The 21,474-nt window shown below is 35.8% G+C and overlaps 1 protein-coding gene across 1 annotated transcript in view; it reads left to right on the forward strand.

Moving 5' to 3' along the window:
* The window catches only part of ATMIN7 (HOPM interactor 7), a 114,348-nt gene that overhangs the window by 19,631 nt on the left and 73,243 nt on the right, over positions 1-21,474 (forward strand). The window contains exons 4-15 of the mRNA XM_089814033.1: positions 7,823-8,096; positions 15,793-15,914; positions 16,069-16,127; positions 16,722-16,779; positions 16,911-16,998; positions 17,106-17,375; positions 17,491-17,549; positions 17,713-17,782; positions 17,979-18,047; positions 18,321-18,443; positions 18,606-18,659; positions 18,807-18,895. Of these exons, the coding sequence (XP_089670159.1) occupies positions 7,823-8,096; positions 15,793-15,914; positions 16,069-16,127; positions 16,722-16,779; positions 16,911-16,998; positions 17,106-17,375; positions 17,491-17,549; positions 17,713-17,782; positions 17,979-18,047; positions 18,321-18,443; positions 18,606-18,659; positions 18,807-18,895 (1,335 nt within the window). The remainder of the gene's footprint in view (positions 1-7,822; positions 8,097-15,792; positions 15,915-16,068; positions 16,128-16,721; positions 16,780-16,910; positions 16,999-17,105; positions 17,376-17,490; positions 17,550-17,712; positions 17,783-17,978; positions 18,048-18,320; positions 18,444-18,605; positions 18,660-18,806; positions 18,896-21,474) is intronic.

Here is a 21,474-nt window from a genome sequence, read left to right on the forward strand (position 1 = left end):
AAATATATATGTATGTATAGTTAATAACAAACTATTATATTAATTAAATATTAATGAATATACATGCCCCATGAAGGGACATGTTAATCCATATTTTATCCAATATAAGATAGATGGCTGTCATTTGGAAAGCATATACCTTACAGGCAATGCAATTACATTTGCAGTGATCCTCAAGAAATCCAACATGGTATCAGAGCCAATTGCAAATGTAGGAATCATATACAAGCAATGGAAGAAATTTAATCAAATAGAAGATATAGAGGGAAGCAGTGAGCATCTTGCCTGTGAAAAGGATATTAAGGAATGATCACAGAACTGGAGAAGAGGATTTACAGCAGAAATGATAATCATAATGATAGGGTCATATAGTTCAGTGCGCAGAGAGGCGACATCGAATGGAATAAGGAGGGAAGCATGCCAACAGAAAACATTATAATTTACACACACAGATTGGAGACATGGAATAGAACATCAGATGAAGTCTATTTGTTGACACTCAATAGAAGAAAATGCAATCTGCAATTATAAGTAACAAGACACACAGTTTAATAGGCACTGAATTATCATTAAGAGAAAAGGCAACAAACTGTTGTAAGGAGCAAAGAATATACAGTCAGCGTTGCATCTGTAAGGAGGATATATATATATATATATATATATATATATATATATATATATATATATATATATATATATATATATATATATATATATATATATATATATATATATATGTTTTGTTGGATTGGAAAAGCTCCAGCTGTGACTATTGCAGGCCATGAGACGAATGAGCACAATCAAAGCGACTTGTTTCAATAGATAATAAGTATCATACATGCAGCGACATAAAGAATGCACACAGGTTGTAAAAGAAAAAGATTTTCTCCCAATGTATTGGCAAAGTGGCATTCTTGTGGCAGGTATATAATACGCTAGGTTTATAATATGCTAGGTTGGACATATAAAAAAAACAACATAATTATTGGTGTTTAGAAAAAAAAGGACCAAATAGTGTGTATGAAGACTAATAAAGTGCATGATAACACTCCATATTACATCAAGGTCGGTAGACATGGAATCAAAGAAATCTGCGAACTCAAAGGGGACAATACGATTTATAACATTTGGAAAGCATAGGAATAAATTATTAAGAAAGGACAAAGTTAAAGATTAAGTCCCATTGGTGGTGGGACCTTTAATTCAAAGCTCAGGAACACTCACCCATCGAGGGTCAATAGTGTGATATAATAAAGTAATGTCAGGAAAAGGAGGGAGATTGAGATTCTGAGGGCGCTTGATATTTCTTTAGAAGGTTACCTTAAAAGAGAGGGATTAGATAGAGAATATGGTTTAGTCAACTTTCTGTGATTTTGGTCGCATTGATTCAAAGGGAGTAGACCATGTTGAGATGTATTCTCCAGTGATTAATAAATTGTAATAGTTAAGAGGACTACAATTCATAACTATTCTTCATAACTATATGGGCCTACCCCTTGTGTATATCATGAGGAAGTGACGACTTCTTAATGATTATCACTTATATCTGTATAAGGTATTGAAAGGTGATGATCTTACAATAACTTGATTTTCTATTATGATGGATATCTTATGATGAATATGCAGATCATGATAGATTATACTTTCCATGGTGGATGTTTATATGGTAAATGTTATGAGAATGCGTGTGCACATATCTTATGAACATTTTGAGTACATGGTGAATGTTATGTAAATTGATGTTTAGGAGGCCATTACATAGAGTACTTGGTGAATATCAAATGAGTTGACATTCAGTAGGCCATTACTCTCAGTACATGGTGAATATCTTGCAACTTAACATTTAGGAGGCCATTGCTCAAAGAGTACGTGGTGAATGTCAAATGAGTCGACATTCAAGAGGCCATTGCTCCCAATATCTTTATATTACATTGAGGTAATATGTCGTTGTGTGTTTATCCTCCCTAGCTGAGAGGGAGTGTTAATGTTTGATAGCTTCAGTTGGATGAAATCATGAGACTAAACTGAAGTTACATATATATTATATATATTAAATATGTGATACTTATACATGTTCAAATATATGTGTGTATAGTTAATAACAAACTATTATATTAATTAAATATTAATGAATAGACATGCCCTATGAAGGGACATGTCTATCCATATTTTATCCGATATAAGAGAGATGACTGTCATTTGGAAAGCATATACCTTATGGGCAATGCAATTACATTTGTAGCGATCCTCAGGAAATCCAACAGAGATCTTTTACAATATAAGAAAAATAATACCCTAATTTTTGTACACCATAAATTATGAAGCCATTTGTTCAAATAGTCTTAGAAAGGAACCTTAGCACAATCATGAGGTGTGAGGAACACAACATAGTTCCTAAGACTATTTCTCTCTCCCTCAATAGCCATGGCCATCTAGGCGTTGGGCTTAACAGTAAACGACGAGGCAGTGGTGCACTTACCTCCTTTGCAAGTTTGAATCACAAATCGAATGCCTTTGAGTAGTAGCGGGTCTCCAACGATGATTTCCTCGAATGAGTGGGCTCTAATTTCTTCCTTTTGAGTTGAGTGAATGACCACATTTTTGCAATCTCTGATGGAGCTTCCCCCATGAAGCACTTCTTGATGCAATTAATGCATGGTCAGAGTAGAGGACAACCTCACATGAGTTGGGGGAGCCACCTCAAGAGAGAACGAGAGGGGCTTTGATAATATATTGGAGAGTGCCCTACTCGATATTTCCTCTTAGGTCTGATTGTGAACATATTTGAAGCCCTTAAGGTTGATAGAGATGAAGGAAAAACCCAAGCCTTGTATCACAAAATCCATGTTGGTCTTTAGTTAAACAAGGATTGAGAGGAATAGAGGATTTCATTAGAAGGTAGAGGTAAGGGAAATACTTGGAGGGACATAAGTTGTGAGATGTTTTAGTAAACCTTAGAACCTTGACCAATACCAACTAATGATAATAAATATGAGCTTGTATTTATTTCAGGTTTTCTCTCACCTTGGGTTTAATTTCAATATAATTGCGAAATGTATATCTGGCACCCAAGTCAATTCTTTAATTTTGTGATTAAATTTTGATTAGATTTAATAGTTGAAGGATGGACAATCAAGTGGAAAGGAGACACCTTGGGTTTTAATTTCAATATAATTGTGAAAAGTATATTTGGCACCCAAGTCAATCCTTCAATTTTGTGCTTAAATTTTGATTAGATTTAACAGTTGAAGGATGGACAATCTAGTTGAAAGGAGATCTAACCTTTTTCACTGTAGAGCTTGAGAAGTTAGTTGGATAAAGGCTTGCGTGCTCTGGGGTTGGAAATTACTTATTGTGGATTTTATTAAACAATATCTAGAATTCAGAGTGATGATTGAGGGAGTGCTGATTTGATGTCTTAGTGAGTGATGATATAGAAATCCTTTGAATGCTTGGAATAATTTCTCCTTTAAACTTTTTTTTTGAAAGGGTTACTTGCTTCCATAAGAATTGAGTCACTTCTTTTCATTGTTTCCTTTAAGAAGAATACATTTTTACCTCAATTTAATCTCCCTTGCATCGTCCTCAAATGAAACCTTCTTCTCCCCTTTATATCTTCTAGTGCGAGGGAGAGGTCACACCTTACACCTCTTCATCATGTATTCTCCTTGGTAAGAATCAAGACCTTCCACAGTTACCACTCCTTGAATGAGTCACAACCCTTCATCATTCCTGCTGTTTGAAAGAGTCACAACCCTTCATAATTATAACCCTTGAAAGAGTGATGACCCTTCATCATAGCTGCCCTTTGAAAGAGTCACAACCTTTCATATTACAGCCTTTTGAGAGAGTCACAACCCTTCATCATATCTACCCCTTGGGTGAGTGCAAATCTTTCATAATTACCATCCTTTTTTATAGTCAGAACCCCTCATAACTTTTGCCTTTTGAAAGATTCACTTCCTTATGCTCTTCTCTATCACACCTTCCTTTTTGTCCTCTTTCCTCTCTACCTTTCAATGAAGGTTTCTTCTCCCTGTTATATCCCATGTTTAAGGGAGTCACAACCTTTCATCACATGCCTTTTGATCATTCATTAAACTCAACTAAATTTTAGATATGTTCAATTCTATTCTTTTATATTTATAATTTAAAGTTTATTTTTATTCTCTTATATTATAATTTTCTGTTTGTTATTAAATCTTATTTCGGAAAGGGCACATTACATGTCCTCAATTTGGGGACAGGTTAGGTACACTAGCTTTTTATAGGTAGGGGTGGTAAGGAAATGGAATCTTGCTTTGGACCCAAGAAAGATGTTGAAAATACATGCAGGAGGTGGCATGAGCTAGATCCCTCTTTGCTTTTGATCTTTTTTGTTCAGTCTAATTTTCTTCTTCTCTTTTTGATTGGTAAATTGAGGGTCCTATTGGGGATCACACCCACTAAATAAAGGTTTTGCTAGGTATAGCCAGAAAATCTGGACACCGAGAAGATCCGTGAATTGTAATATGCTATCCTTATATTTGGTGTCAAATGCTGGTGGATAACTGAGGAACTAATTTCGTCAAACGGTTCTCATGTATGCACTGTAATAACCTTAGCTGGATTTTGAAAACAAAATACAGGTTTTTGAAAACAAAATACAGGTTTTTGAACTCAGAGTAATTACGTCAAACAGTTGTCTTGAACTAAGTCCACATGAAATCTGACACTGTTATACTACTGCTGAAAACTGATGGAAATAATTTATAGCAGAACACTCATAATCACTCAAATAACCGAGTTCTTCATTCAAATACCCAAGTGGAGTTCAATAGATACAAATACTGCAGCAAGGAGTTTAATAATGCATATATATATGCCAACGTTCAAGTATTTCTGAACATAATACTCTATCACATTTGTATATCCGTGAATGATAGCAACAGATACTACATACCGTGAGTTATACTGGAATATGAATCACTCCATAATGCTGTAGCCAACCATAAACTGGTACAGGATGCATGCCAGTCTGGGTAATGTTTGAGACTGCAATACTGGCCGCAGGTTGCAATATGGTCCAAGGTGAGCGTCTTGATATACCCTGCGACTGCCTCCCAAAATTTGAGTATGCCCTTCATACGGTATGATAATAGTTTGACAATAGTTTCCAACCCGAATATAGACCTGGTCTGAAAGTTATGTAATGCAGCCCGAAACAGATTCAATACATAGCACTAACTTCCAGTTTACCAAGTGATGAGTAAACACCTGGGAGGTCCTTCAACTTGCAGCTAACCCTTGATGTTTACGCCAGATAAATCACTGCTAACCCGTCATATCTATACTGTGCTATTCCGGCCAGAAATACCTGAATGTGGTGGTATAAAAACTGCGTACAGACTCAGATATAATAAGGAATCGATGTCGCTCTCTCCTGGTGACACTCCAAACTCCCACAGTTACTTCATGAAGACCACGGCATTAATACCATTCCCTCACGCAGACTGTGTTTCAACCCAGCAATACAAAATACTGAATGATAGCTAGCTTAGTGTGCCCTTACCTCAACATCTTGGTTTCTCCTGCACTTCTACTACTACTTGCCTATTTTCTGCCCAACCTGTAGATTTCTGAATTAGAAGGAATATTGGGGTGACGTTCAAATTCATTAATTCTTTCCAAACTGAAGGGTTTTCGTCCTCTCAGTTCTTAGACCAGTCACATTAAAGCAACTAGGACTCAGAATATTTTAGTTCATAAATTCTCTCGTGTGTTGATAATCCCAATGTAAGCTCCTTTTTATAGCCTCGAAGTTAGGGAAAACACAAGGAGGAAGGAATGTGGGATTAAACTTCATTTTCGTCCTGTAGTCACTTAAAGTTATTTTATAAAGTAAATAACTTATAACATTAAAATGACTTAATTCCTTTCACTTTGAGAAGTAAATTAAATTAAACTCCTGTTGTGATTGGTAGACATCCTGCCAAAAAAAATATTATTAATCTATCCGGATGTGGAGATAGATTAAATTGGCACCCATCTATCTAGAGCTGAGAAGGGCACATGACATGAATGGACACCACAAAATCTTGTGCACCAACAGGAACAGGGTCCCAATTGCACACTAATTTTCCTTGTTTATAATGTTTCTGCTTGGCCCTCTTTCAGGATAAAGAGCAAACATTTCAATGATGTAATGTTGTGCATGGATACAAAGTAAGGATTTCCATTGAAACTTGTTGCAGATCTGAATGTATCATTAACTTTTGTCTGTATTGACACTCTTTGACTTTCGCTCAGTCCAAATTGATGTTTTTGATACAATTGTTGTTTGAAACATCTCATTGAGATTGACTCTCATATTTTTTTTGTCAATATTGACCCTCTCGTGCCATTTTCTGGTATGTTTTTGAAATTACTAGTGTTTCTTATTGTCAAACAACTTTATGGGAAAATTCCATAGCTTGAGAAAATGGAGCCAGGGATTTTGTTCTAACAACAGTTATATGAGAAACAGTATTGTTATCAAACGGAAGCCAAATATTATCAAACTAAAGCCAGTCATAAGCCTATGCAGTTGATGGGAAACAACACCTTCAACACCTTTCTAGTTTGTTAGTAACCGAAATATAAGTCAGACACACACAGATCCTTATGCAGTGGGAATTCCTAAAGAAAGGAAACTTCAGCATGCCAATAGCTCAGACAACAGAGCATTGAATGGAAATCATGGGGATAAGCAGCCTAAGGGAAGAAGTCTTCTTTCGTTGTTCAAATATCATGGAAAGCTTCAAGTTGTGGACTTTGTAAGCCTTTCGATGCCTTATGTTGGCTTTACATGCTCGCGTGAAATATGGGGCATGAAGAATATGTTTCTTGATAAAGAATGGATAGCTGCAGCTTATTCTCTTGTTATCTGATTTCAATCAATTAAACACCATTTAGAAGCCTTGAAGGCAAAATCGAGGTTATTCTCCTTTCAAACAAATGTATACATATGCTGTTCTTTTTGAAAAATAAAAAGTGAGCTATATAGAATTGTAATTTCTATCTATTATGATTCTCATCCCAGCTCGATGCTAGGATTCAGGACGTAAGTGCTTGCTATTTAAGTTACATCTTAGGTATTAGTAGTGATGGTGGCATCCTGACTGCATGTCAAAATCACTATGGTGTCATGGGGTCTTGTTTAAATACCTTCAAGGATTATGTCACTTCACAAGGTCTTTTCTTATCGAGGCCCATGAGAGCTCTGAGAGGGATTTCCCATTTGCTACAAATGACCTTTGGGTTTCAGTCTTGGGGGCTGAGACTAATGCCTGAAGTGCATTGTGAATTGGGAAGGTGGGATATTCATTTGGTTTGCATCTGGTCCAAGATCTCACTGTCTATAGAAGTGATGGAAGGGTACTAAGCTATCTCAATTGTGTGGAGGATGTAAAATTCACCTTGTATCAATTAAAGGAGAAAAAGTGGTCCATAATCTCAAGGACATGTTATTCTTAAATAATTATTAGGCACTCTTCAATGGTAGCATTGCCAGTTGAAACTTGAGAATTTTTTCTGTTTATATTAAACAGGAGTCTGACAACTTGAGTGTCCTTTTGAATGGTGTAGAATGTATGAAAAACACTGCAAGTTTTAGGCCTGTCTTTGGTGTTTTCAAATGTTTCTTTCCTTGTATCTTTTTTAGATCCAACTTTCTTGTGATTCAATTGCTACCATGTGTTTCTGAATAGGTTAAAATCTTTTTGTTTCTACATATTGGCATCCTATTGATTTAATAATTGTTCTCTATATTGGTTGTAATTTTGTTTTATCTGCTTTGTTCCAGATTGCATCCTCAGGATAGTGGTGTTGGTGGGGATGGAGAAATTTCAGTCCAAGAAGAAGCAGATACTAGAACTCCTCAATCAAACCTCTCTGCTGTTGGTGGAGAAGATTGTGCACCTCAAAATTTGAGGGGAAGTGAAGCAATTACAGCAAGGCTGTCTACTGCTGGTCATACTATAGAAGGATCAGATTCAGAACTTGTTCTTCAGCCACTTCGACTTGCATTTGAGACAAAGAATCCAAAACTTGTGGAACCTGCTCTTGACTGTCTGCATGTAAATATTCTCTATGATTTTACTTTCATCCATTGATTTTGGTGTGATAAATTTGGGTGTTACTTTGGTTAATTGACTTATGTTGCTATTTTATGGAAGTTTAATTAGATGTAGTCATAAGTTATATCCATGGATGAAGAAAAACAGTTTACAGGACTTCAGAAATTATATGAAGTGTTAAATCTAGAAGGCATTCTCTAACTTTTAACTTTTTAAAATAAATAACAAGCAATAGATATTAGCAAAGCAAAGCAACAGAATGCCAAATCTGATAATGTTAAAAGCAACAGAATGCCAAGAGCCAGAAAATTATGGGAACTTAAAATGATGTTTTATCCACAAGAGAGATCATATGGTTGAAGTCCAAGGAAGAAAAGGGGTTGCCATGTGTCTACTGGTTTTTCTGTGGGAAATGGACCCACTTCTTTTTGATTGAAGGAAGGAATTTAGGAGTGCAGCCTAATATTCCTGCTGTCTTAGTTTCTGATAACTGGACTAAAGAACTATTTGAAGTGTTAAATCTTAGAAGGCATTCTCTAACTTGTGATTCTTTCAAATAAATAGGAATCAATAGAAAATCAGCAGAGAAAAGTAACAGAACACCAAGAGCCAGAAAAAATTCTTGGGAAACGTTGTTTCCTCCACAAAAGAGATGTTAAGGTTGACGTCCAAGGAAGAAAAGTGTTTTCATGTCCCTACTGTTTTTTCTGTTGGGAAATGGATCCTCTTACTTTGGATTGAAGAGAGGAATTTAGTGGTATTGGCTGATATAATTGCTGTCTTGGTTTCTGTACCAAACTCATATGAATTGTCTTGGTAAGAATATTGTTTCTGGCCCCAAGCCCCCTTCTATTCTGCAGCTGGACATATGATGCAGAGATATTCAACCCACTAATGTTCCTTGTATCTCATTTACATTATATTTGTATTAGTTTACTAAAAATGGTTAGTATTAGCTTACTAAAAAAGTTTACAATATATATGGGTCAAATGGGTAGCACATGTAATGCCTCACCTGGAGATCCTTGGAAACAAGGATAAATATAAGCTGAGATAAATTTTTTCTCGACAAGTATGAATGCACATGACAGCATCATACTCGAATCTCAAAGATCGCAATGGAAGACTTAACCACCATTCCGACAACCAACGAATCTCCAAATGTCACTACCTGAACCAAAACAACTAACCATGGAAGGACGCAACAAATATGAATTCGAAAACAAACCGAATTTGAAATGCAATCCCAAGGTATTCGAGAACACCGTAAAGGGTATCCAAAACACCGTCGGAAAACTTCCAGACAAACTGAAAAGTGCCCGCTGTCTGCCCGGACAGGTTTTTCTAAAGCCTAGGCGATACATTAAATCAGCATAGTACAATACTTTCCAGTATCGTACGACCTTTCTAATGAAGGCGAGCGATACAATCAAGGTTTGGGCGACACTTCTTAGGAAGGCACGCAATACTTTACTAGTATTGTATGACCTTTCCTCAATGGGCGTGCGATACTTTCCAGTATTACACGACATTACTCTAAAAGATGTGTGATACAATTAGGGGTCGCACGATAAATCTCTTTTGGGCATGTGATACTTAAAAGTATCGCCCAATGCTAATGCATGGTCGCCCAGGAATGCAAGAACAACTCTTAAGGATGAATCAAGGGATAAAACAAGAACGTAAAACCTCCACACTGGGGAGTACTGGATCCACAGTCGAGGTATAGGCACTTGAACACAATAGCTATAAGAAAAAAATTGCATCTAACCATCTAACGTAGCAGTGAAGGGAAAGTATAGAAGGAAACATCGCAGTGTACTAAAAACAACCTTGCTATAAACTGAAGCAACATCGCAATTAATGGAACAACCAAACTAAGTACATAGTTCCTCCTAATTGTAATAACTTCATAAGGCCATCGTGGATCCTAGCCATCCCTTGCACATAACATCCCAAACTATCGACCAGATCGTTGGTGCTATCTTATGAGGACTTCACTACTAAAACGTGTTACAACATAAGAATAAGAAAATCTAACATGCTAGAAGTGAAGCATAAGATAATCTTACAAATCAAACTCATCCTCTACCATATGCTAAACATCATAATAAGGAAATGCGTCAATACTAACATCATCTAAACATGATATACAAGCATTCCAATGAGAGCATAAATCACAAGAAAGCATACTTCGGAGCTCGGAGTACCAAGTGAAAACACCAGCAATGGTCGCACTAGGATAGTAGACCGTCTCTATACAATGGTTGCCAACAGTGATATAGGTAGCTACTCCCAGCCATGTGGAACCCGTAGGTCCACTCCTGCCGTGTTGATGGAGATAATGATCCAATCACAAACACACATAAAGCAAACATCCATGGCTAACGCTCATACCAGATAGTATGATGGCTGAAACCAAGAACATAGAGAATGCATAAACTATAGGTCCTGGTCAAACACTCAATGGGCTACTAAGTAGGGGCTGACATCATGGAGAGTCACTTGGCATCGACAAACCCAACCTCGGATACCTTGGATTGTGCGTTTCAACTCCTCAATAGAGGGCCACGCACACACATTTTATTATCTTAAGTTTTATTACCACCCGATATTTTCTTTAGTTATCACTTGATTAAAACTTCCTTTGCCAACCCTATGGGACAAGGTCACCAGGCTGCAAGATAGAAGCCCCCTCCATATGCTACCCTACCCTACCCATGCTCATCCAACGATGAGTGCTCGTAGGCATGCATATTCCCAACCCAACCCCAATGATCACAACTCCTGGAAGTACTACTAAAGATCGGGACTCGCAAGTCACCCGACAGATGTACGTGCATGTACTTGTGTGTGGCGCACCACCATCACGAAGATCATAACACAAGGACTGGATGAGAACACAATATAAAATATCACTTAATCGAAAACGGTTTCGGGAGGACAGATGCGGCATGCATTCCAATGCAACCTAAAAGTGCAACAATGGTCTGACTAACATCCAAACGGATGATCCAAGTCCACGACCAAACTCATGCCAAGAAAACCCAAGAAAATAGGGCAGCACACAAAACAAGGTAAAAACCCCCAAAACTGGAAAACTTCGAAATTAAAACCCATTTGGTCTTTGGGCACAAAAACTTCGAAAATCCAATAAAATTTGGGTTCGAACACCGTATGCGAAAATGGCGGGAAACCCCAAACCCCCATCCCGAAAATAGGGAAAATGTTCATACTCGACCAATCGGATAGAACCAAAAAACAGAGATAGAGGGGAACACTAGTTCTCAGCCTCCTAACAAACTGCTACCAGAAACAGAAGTTGAAACGAAGCAGAAACAAGAAAACAAGAAAACCCTACCTGATAGCCAAAAGGGCTAAAACGGAAAACAACTAGGTAAAATAAATAACCTGCATATAGTGTCGAAAACTACGGCAAAGCAAGGTCTCCCCGAGTTGGATTCGATGAGTCCGTCCTCGCAAAACCCCACGCCCGTAGCTCTCACAACGAACAGAAGGTCAATCCTTCAGAAATGGATTTCAGAAAAAGCTCTCCAATTTCTAAATTGCAAAATTGAAAAGGTGAGGAATTAAATTCCCCTTTCCATTCTTATTCACTTTTCAATTGAATAATCGATTAGGGCAAATAGCCAATTAGACTAGCTAAACTCCAAATCGACCCAAATGTAAACAGGTTATTCCTCGTAATAGGAATTCACCTAAGGCAAAGCTGCCAGAAATTAAATTCAATAAAATTTAAAGCCCAAAATCCCAAAATCACAAAAAATCCCTTAACAACTTTTGCGACAATGTGAACCTCTAAATGCATGGACACGCTCACTGGTCTTATCTCATAATGCAAATGAGTTCGGATTTAATAATCACCAAAAGGTTTAATTTAAACAATTAAAATAAGGATACGTTGACCATACAAGGACGACATTGGTGAAATATGAATAGTTGAATCACTAACTCCATGTGCCATTGCTAGGGATATAAATCCTGCACACTAAAACACACGATCAAGTGCAATTGCATATAATATCATAGACGAAGCAATAAATGTATTAGATAACTAATTTAGCCATTTATTCATTTATACTTAAATAATCCATTTACATCACTCACGTTCGCATAATGCATAAATAGACAAGAATGAAGTAAATAACCATAGCATAAAATCCATCACATAACATAATCAGAAAATATGTCCAAATACCAAATAATCAGATATCATCGTAAACCTACTGTCATCACAAAATGTCATCAACATGCAAATATGATAAACTGAACAGCATAGCAATAAAGCCTCTGTGGTACTGAAATCAAAGCATAACATCTAACCTTCACGTCATCTCAAAGTACATATAATAAGAGTATCAAGTATCTCTCGAATCAAAACATAACAAGGTATAGACTGCAAACACGAGAGGCACTACAACACAGACTGCAAAACTGTTGGAACAAAATTAAATAACAGTGAGGAATAATCTAGCACACACATGATTAGTGGGAAAAAGCGTGGAATACGAAGTGTACACAGCCACCTAAATTGAATTTTGAATTGTATCAAAAGGGGCAAGCATCTTAGCAAGGTCCAAAAGCAACTTTAAACATCTTATTTTAAATCATTCTTAACATCATTTGATATTATTTCTGTTTCCACAGTCGTCAATATCACAAGTGCCAAATGGAAGCCACACAATCTTTTATGCTGGTGCAAGTTTCCTGTTCATTGTACATGTTTGCAGTTTCATTTCACTTGTCATCCCTTTTATACCAAGGCCCACTTTTGATCTCTATGGCTTCTTCTGTCTTTTGGGAAATGTTACCTGAATTGTCTCCAACAAAAACAGGTGATTTGAACCCATGACTATACACATTTTTCTTTTTCACACTTTATAATCACTGTTATGAGGTCATCCACCATATCTTTCTAGATCTAGGCATCATTCTGCTCTTCTACCTTTATTTTTCAATGCAGTCGGCCCATTTGGCCTATTTCTAGCAAAATGTAGAATCTGCCATTAGGTATCTCGAGGACCATTGTAACATGAAAAATGATAGAGAAAAACTTGAAGCCACTAAGAGATGCAGTTAGAGAAAAGCATGAAATCGCTTAAATATTCAGTCGACACTTCGTTCTGCCTTGGAATACTTTGTCAATCCTACTTCCCATGGAATGCCAAAAGACTTAACGAGACAAAACAAACCAAAATGTGTTGTTCTTTTTGTCATTTTTTAATGAAACTGAATGGAATCTCATACCAAGTAATTGTAGATTATTATCTACCAAGAAACATGGATCAAATGTTGCAGACATTCTAGCAATCAAGAGAAGGTGTTGAAAAGAAGCAGCAGATTTACACTGGGGATAAATATACTGGATAAGATTAGCCTCATTGAGAATAGACCCAACTGCCAATATTGTTTTGAACACAGTTGGCCATATAAAACTAGATTCTAATGTTCAAGTAAACTTGACCAAATCTGGGTAAGGATAGATTCCCTGTCCCAGTTACACATTGATTTTCCAATTGTTATCCATGATGGAGAAGACTTATTGGGTGTCAGTCAGCATAAGCTAAATCATTTTTTGAGAGAGATTGGGGATGGAAAAATGGTTGTCCGAAATCTCAGATTTGAAGCCCATACTTATAGGAATTTGGTTTGATGTTAAAATTACTAAAAGTGAAATTTTAATATACACTTAAAATCTCTAATCAGTAAATATGTTTTGAAGCTCAAAGTTTAGCTGAACATACCTGTAGCATAAAATGCTGTCTATTTTTACATCAAATTGGCAAATTCCACCATATAGATCTTTACTCTTGCCCAGAATTGTCTCACTGACATAATAGCTCTTGATATACTCAAAAACATCAAAGACCCAATTGATTTAACTGAAAAGCTGCCCATATTTTCTTTAAATTACATGGGAGTTCTTGAACAAAAAATAAAATTTGCCGGACATGTAACATTAAATGAATAGTTAAGCGTCTATCACTTGCTGGATTACAGTTGAAACAAATCTCACATATGACTCGATCAATTTTAAATTTTTTGGCCTAACTTTAAAATTGACTTTTCCATCATTGTTCTCAAAACAGCCTTCATGGTTTCTCATTGCTTTATATTGGGTGATATTTGTGCCTGGCCTATATAATAATTAGCCTAGGGTAAGAGTTAAATGTGTTCTTTCCATAAATGTCACATGGAAATTATTATGTGGATTCAGGACAATAAAGTGGCAAGTTTCTTCATTTTCAAATATGTGGCATCAGATCTTGTCAGCAAACCGAATAAGCAAATGAACATTGATTTCAGATTCCCATGGTGTTCCTGCAAGCATGTAAGGAAAGTTTATTGATACAGACATTGGCTACGAGTCTATGACTGAGCCGTTGAACCAATGCACCCATTTGAATTACTGTGAGGGTTGTTGTCTGCAGCTTTTGTGAGTAAGTAATTAATCATCATACAGACGAATATTTGAAATCAATGCTATTAGACTGTTAGTGCTTCACACAAGCTATTTGCATTCCGACACGTTATTTCACTCTCCTTCCAATGTTGATGTCTGCGATGGCAAACAATTCAAAATCCTTATCTACATGTATCAGAACTTGAATAGGTAGTGTGTAGTCTTGATGGTTTTATAAAGAAGTGAGAAGTTGTTTTGGTGCACCAAAATGCTTGATTCTCATAAATAAATGGTTGCTTATCTGTGGTGGTGCTGTGGAGGTGCGTTAATTCGAAGTCCCCAAGACTTGGAAACATAGGTGCATGCAGTGGGGGTGCGTTAATCCCAAGTCCCCAAGACTTGGAAGCATCTGCATACAGGGGACATGAGATTTTTTGGTGGGTATGCATCCCCTGCGGAACACTGGTTAAAACTCACTTGCAACTTGGTGTTAATATGCAAATTACATTCCTGAATAAGTTTGTAGTATTAGTTAATAAGGGTAAGTATTTCTGTTTTCTATGCACCTATGATAGAGGAGTACTCCCATTTGTCACTGATTCCTTTTGCTTCTGGAACATGGTCCGTTACGATCTTCACAATGAAGATTGTGCAATTGTGGACCCTGTTGGCAAGAACTCTCCTGCAAAGCTATTGCTCTTTTTCAGTTAGGTGGGTCTGCAGTTTTTCTTGATACGTCTGGAAGTAAATGGATCTAAACTAAATGTTTGCATGATCACTTGTATCATCCAAGCTACATAATTCTATATTCCAATTGTCACTCCAACTTCCTTTGTCTGTACATTCCTTCTTTGTTCACAAAACAATCTGCTGTAACAATAATGGTGATATTGATATCCTCAGTATATCATAATATTGAATTTTTAAAAATTATTTCAAATGCTTATATTTTCCTTAGAGTGGAACATGGCCTTGAGATTCTTTTTAACAATATATAAACTAAATAAATTGCTGAAAATTGCAAATGATTGAGTCCAATAAAACACACAATAGGTTCTTTATGAGTCCACGTGACAATTTGATTCTAAAATAGGCAAAAATTAAAATATTGTGACATTTGTGAGTGCTAGCATATCACCTGGTAAATCACTGAATAATAATATGAAATATCTGATTAAAAGATTGTTAGCCATTAGGGAAAGCATTATTTGATCAGTGTTAAAGAGCTCAAGAATTCCAACCATCTTAAACATTATGCCTTGATATCTGCAGAAGCTGATATCATATGAACATTTAGAAGGTGACTGTGGTCTTGAAGGTGGCAAGAATGGTGCAATATTTACTGACATCATAAATTTGGTCTGTGGTTGTGTGGACAATACTGCACTGGACAGGTAAGATAAATTGGTAGTTTCCTCTTATACCATTTCAGATCTTTGGCAATATATTCTTAAGGTTCCACATCTTTTGTGTTTGTAAATAAATCCATTAAATGTTAAAAAATTGTTTTATGCCATCCTCTAAATTGCTGTCAACATTGAATTGCAGCACCGTTCTTCAAGTACTGAAGGTTCTTTTAACTGCTGTGGCTTCAGCAAAGTTCAGAGGTATCTGAAATCTACTGTTGTCTTTTCTCAATTAATTTGAACACTGAAGATTTGAACTCGGGAATATAATGCAATAGGTTTGGTTGCAGAACTTATTGACCCTTCATAGCTCTATTTTGTAGTGAAAAATCATGACATCTCATGATAGCATTTTTTTCTATTTTTTTGCCACTTAAATCATTTTGCATTCTTGGTTACTTTCTTGTTGAGATATGTTTTGGTAAATTAGCTTATTTTGTTTCATAATAGTCTATCTTTTTATTTCCCTTACATTTTCAAGAGAAGGGAGTCTGCAATTTTCTAAAGGAACCCTGAAATATGCTTTGTTGTAAGAAAGTGCAGCTTTCAAATCCAGCATATTTTTCTCTCATGAAATAAGATCTCTCTTTGGTATTAATTTTTCTGTAATTTCCTTGATACCCTTATATGATTTCTATGGGGTGATTAGAGTTTGATGTGTATGGGATTACAGTTGCTTGCTTTATTTAACAGAGTACATAAATAGAGAACAAAATGCATCACCACATATCTTAGAGTAGTCATTAAGAAAATGGTTGCCAGTGTTCAAGTATATTTATGATAAATTTCTTGCAGTTCATGGAGACTGTCTGTTGAGTGTGATTCGCACATGCTATAATATTGCCCTTAACAGGTAAATTGTATTTCTCAAAGCATGTTTGTGCCTCTGCTGTACAATATTTGAGCACAATCTTAAATGTGTAGATTTTGTATTGGAGTTATATATCCAACTCTTGAAAGACTTACATTCTTTGTTTGCTGCAGCAAGAGTGCAATAAATCAGGCTACAGCAAAGGCTATGCTGACTCAAATGATCAGCATTGTCTTTAGGCACATGGAATCTGAAGAACAGGTGTTTGCTTTTACTCAAAATACGAGTGGGATGTCTGCTTAGGTTCTTTTTAATTTTAACCTGAGTTTTTCCACAAGTGGATCTTGAGGTTTAGTTTTTTGGCACAGCTTTCAGGCAGTGTTTCTCTTCCTATAGCAGACACGTTGCATCCTCCTCTTGCTACCTCAGCTGCTCTCCCTACACAGGAAACTGATTCGAACTCAGAACTTTCAAAACAAGAAAGTCATGAAATTGTGACTGATGATTCTGTTGATCAGGATGGAAAGGATGCAGGAGCTATAACACTAGGTGATGCTCTCTCCATCGACAGAGTGAATGATGCAGCTCTTGTATCTGTAGAGGAATTGCAGCATCTTGCTGGAGGTGCAGATATCAAGGTTGAATTTGATTGATTTGTTATTAGATAGAAATGAAAGTGGCTTTAGCTTGTCCATTATTTAGTCTAACTGGAGTTGTTTAGTTAGCATTTATTTTGTGTAATGCTATTTCCAGGGCTTAGAGGCTGCTCTTGACAAGGCTGTCCATTCAGAAGAGAGTAAGAGAGCATCAGGGTAAAAATTGCTTTGCCATGTTGTCTTCATTACCATGCAGCTATATTACTTTAATAGTTTGCATTTTCTTGAACCATAGTAGGTCAATTGCATTTGTAACTGCAGATATTTGAAATATTTAGTTTTCATTTGAAATCTTATTATTTATTGTGCTTGTTTATAGAGGCATTGATCTGGAAAGCATGAGTATAGGACAACGAGATGCTTTACTGGTTTTTCGTACACTCTGTAAGGTGTGATTATATACTATCTTTATTTACAATCCCAAGGTTAATCTTTGATGATTGCTATCCATGGGTTCTTTTAACTTACTGTGCTTACACGGGGATTGAAGCAAGTTACAATTGTGTCAGTTATACAGTTTCATTGTTGTTTGACTAGAATTCATCTACAGTGCAAATGCTAACTATATGGAAATTGATAATGTAGATGTCTATGAAGGAAGAGACTGATGAGCTTGTTACAAAAACAAAGCTTCTTTCCCTTGAGCTGCTTCAGGTTGCTTCTTGGATTTGTCATCATTTTTTTGTTTTTGAATAAGTTGGAAATTTATGTGAAAGTATAATTCTCGGAGTCAAGTTTTGCACTTGGCATTTACTTAGCAAATCAATCTTTGACTTGGACTTGGACTGAACATAAAAATTGGGTAAATTAAAAACAATATAAATTATAATTCATAAAGAATTGTTTTTAAATCTTATGATTCTTTTGGCAAACTCTACGAGTACTTAGTTGAGATTCAGCACTGAATGAAATTGGTTTCATTTGCAGGGATTATTGGAGGGTGTGAACCATTCGTTTACTTTAAATTTTCATTTTATCGATTCAGTCAAAACCCACCTTTCATATGCATTGCTGAGGGCATGCGTATCTTCACATCCAACAATTTTTCAGGTCAGTAGTTTCTAGCTTCTAAAGGTAGTTTTTCTGTCAAGATCTACAGTCTTTAGAGAAGATAATTTCTTGTCATGGCCCTGCTTGATGTACAATGTCAATTATTAATTTCTAGTTCTTGTCATTTTTTCACTTAGTAATTTCTTTTTCTATTTGTTTCAGTTTGCTTTAGGCATTTTCTCTGTCTTGTTACTGCGTTTCAGAGAAAGTTTGAAGGTAAGAAGTTGGTGTTTTTAAATAATCATCTTTGAGTGAGAACCATATTTGATTACTGTTTTTTCAAGATCATTTAAGAATATTGTTTCCTTCATATTTTGATTCAGTATAAGGCAGGTAATTCTGTGCTAATAATTGGCTTTGCAGGCAGAAATAGGTGTATTTTTTCCATTGATCATTTTGCGATCCCTAGATAGCTCAGATAGCCCACTTCACCAGAGGACATGTGTTCTAAGGTACATTTTCCAGGGCTGGGACCTGAAATGTTTCTCATATTTTGTCACATTAGTTTACCGATTTATAAATAGTAAATTTTTCATAGAACTGTGAACTTAAATACTTCGTTGGTGACAGATTAGTTGTTGGCTAGTTGCAAAAGACACTCATGTAAGGAAAATAAAATAGACCGAATAAGTTAGGCTAATGAGTTGTGTTGAGTGAATGAATCTTATTAAACTAGATCATAAATAAACCTATTCTACTTGTAAAATTAGCACTCCTTTTGATTAATATCCCACTACGTGCTCAAAAAATGTTATTTTGCATCATTGCATAGCAAACAAATTTGTGTTGTGAGTGACGTGTTAAGTATAACCAGTTTATTGCCAAAAAAAGCTGTGTATGTACTATGCATAGAGCTGCCTAAGCAAGTGATTATAGACAGTTTTATCATTGGTGGTGTTTCATTGAAAGGAACCACACAGACTATCATGGTGCATTTCATGTTTTATAATTTTATTGTTTTTAACCATCCCCAAAGGATTCCCAAACTCTTTAAAACACTCTTGACTTTCTTGCTTTTACGTTTAAGCATTTTCAACTTTCTATGCTTCCCCTCTTGATTTCTATATACCTAACCAAGTCTGCCTGTCAGGACCTGCTGGCTCTGACAATTTTGGCATATTCAATGAGTTTCACAAGACTCATTCGGTAGTTAAGTCAGGATTCTGGTCTCCTGTTTTGGGAAAGTCTTATAATTTGAACAATCAAACCCCAAAATAGCCTCAAACCTTTTGTTAAAAAACATATTGAAGTATGACTTCAATATATTAACAAAATACTTAGACGCCTTCAAGCAGCTTCCATGATAACATGTTTCTTTGTTCATTCAGAAATTTGGCTTTCGATCTAGCAATTGAGGAATCTTCATTCACATTATTTGACAATGTTCATGTACCACTTGTTCATGTTAAATTTTCTATACTAATAATATATCATGTTTTTGATTGATAAGCAGTGAATTGAGTGTCATACAGATAATATAAATATATTAAAAGTTTGCTCTTCTTTTTAAACCCTAGCATCTCACATCTTGCTTGAAGCTTTCAAGTTGATGTTTTGTTTTTGTTTTTGCAACTTTATAGCTTGATGGCATGCATATTTTGCAGTTATTCATTGTCATCTCTTCTTTTTGGGCTAACGTTTATCTTGATTTCTTCATAGTTATCATAAAGAGGGAATGTTATGCAATACCACCTTCATTTTTTAAAGTTCTTAATTCAAGTTCAAGGGGGCATGTTAGTGTGAGGTGGCAATCTTTACTTGGTCCATTGATTTCTTTGGTGGTTAATTCGTGGCCTTATTGGTTGCATCACCTCAATAGTTAAGGTTTTGCATGTTTTTGGTTCATCCTAGAGCTGGCTGTCCATAATTGACCAAGCTCTGTTAAATTGTTTACAAAATGTTTCTATAATGGCCATTTAGTTAGGACCTTTCCTTTTTGTAATAAGTTCTTGTTTAGAATTTTTGTTTTTGTCTTAGTTTTTGGTCATTTGTCTTGTGAAACTCATTAAATATGCCAAAATTGTCAGAGCCAGCAAGTCCTGATGGGCAGACTTGGTTAGGTCTATAGAAATCAAGAGGGGAAGCATAGAAAGTTGAAAATGCTTAAACGTAAAAGTATGAAAGTCAAAGAGTGTTTTAAAGAGTTTGGGAATCCTTTGGTGATGGTGTATGTATGTATATGTGTATGTATGTATGTATGTATATATATATGTTTGTATGTATGTGTGTGTATATATATATATGCTACAATTTATCCGAGTGAAGCTAAAAAACATTAGCATTCCCTCTTAGCTAGGGAGGATAAACACATGACCATATATTACCTCAATGTAATATAAAAATATCTTTGATAAAAAGATATTCAACATTTTGATATCAAGAGTATTGGTCTTCCAGAATATCAACACATGATATTGACCAAATGCTCAAATAAGGTTTGATATCACATCTGATATCATGAGTATTGGTCTCCTAGAATATCGACATTCGATATCCACCAAATACTCAAAACGTTTTTGATATCACATTTGATATCATGAGTATCGGTCTCCCAAAATACATGATATTCGCCAATTACTCAAAAATGTTTGATATCGCATATGATATCATGAGTATTGGTCTCCTAGAATATCAATGATATTCACCAAATACTCTGAGTAATGGCCTTCCAGAATGTTGAGATGCATGATGTTCACCAAATATTGTGAGTAATGGCCTTCCAGAACATCAAGTTGCATGATATTCACCAAGTACTTTGTGAGTAATGGCCTTCCAGAGCATCAAGTCACATGACATTCACCAAGCACTCTATGTAAATGGCCTCCTTGAACATCAATTTGCATAACATTCACCATGTACTCAAAGTGTTTATGAGGTATGTGCACACGCATTCTCATTATGCTTACCATATAAATATCTATTGTGCAAAGTATAGCCTATTATGATTTGCATATACATCGTAAGATATCCATCATAATAGAAAAAATAAGTTATTGTAATATCATCACCTTTCAATAACTTCTGCAAATAC

Source organism: Cupressus sempervirens, chromosome 2 (assembly GCF_028749045.1).
Source record: "Cupressus sempervirens isolate cs-2001-9-10 chromosome 2, ASM2874904v1, whole genome shotgun sequence".
NCBI classification, from domain to species: domain Eukaryota; kingdom Viridiplantae; phylum Streptophyta; class Pinopsida; order Cupressales; family Cupressaceae; genus Cupressus; species Cupressus sempervirens.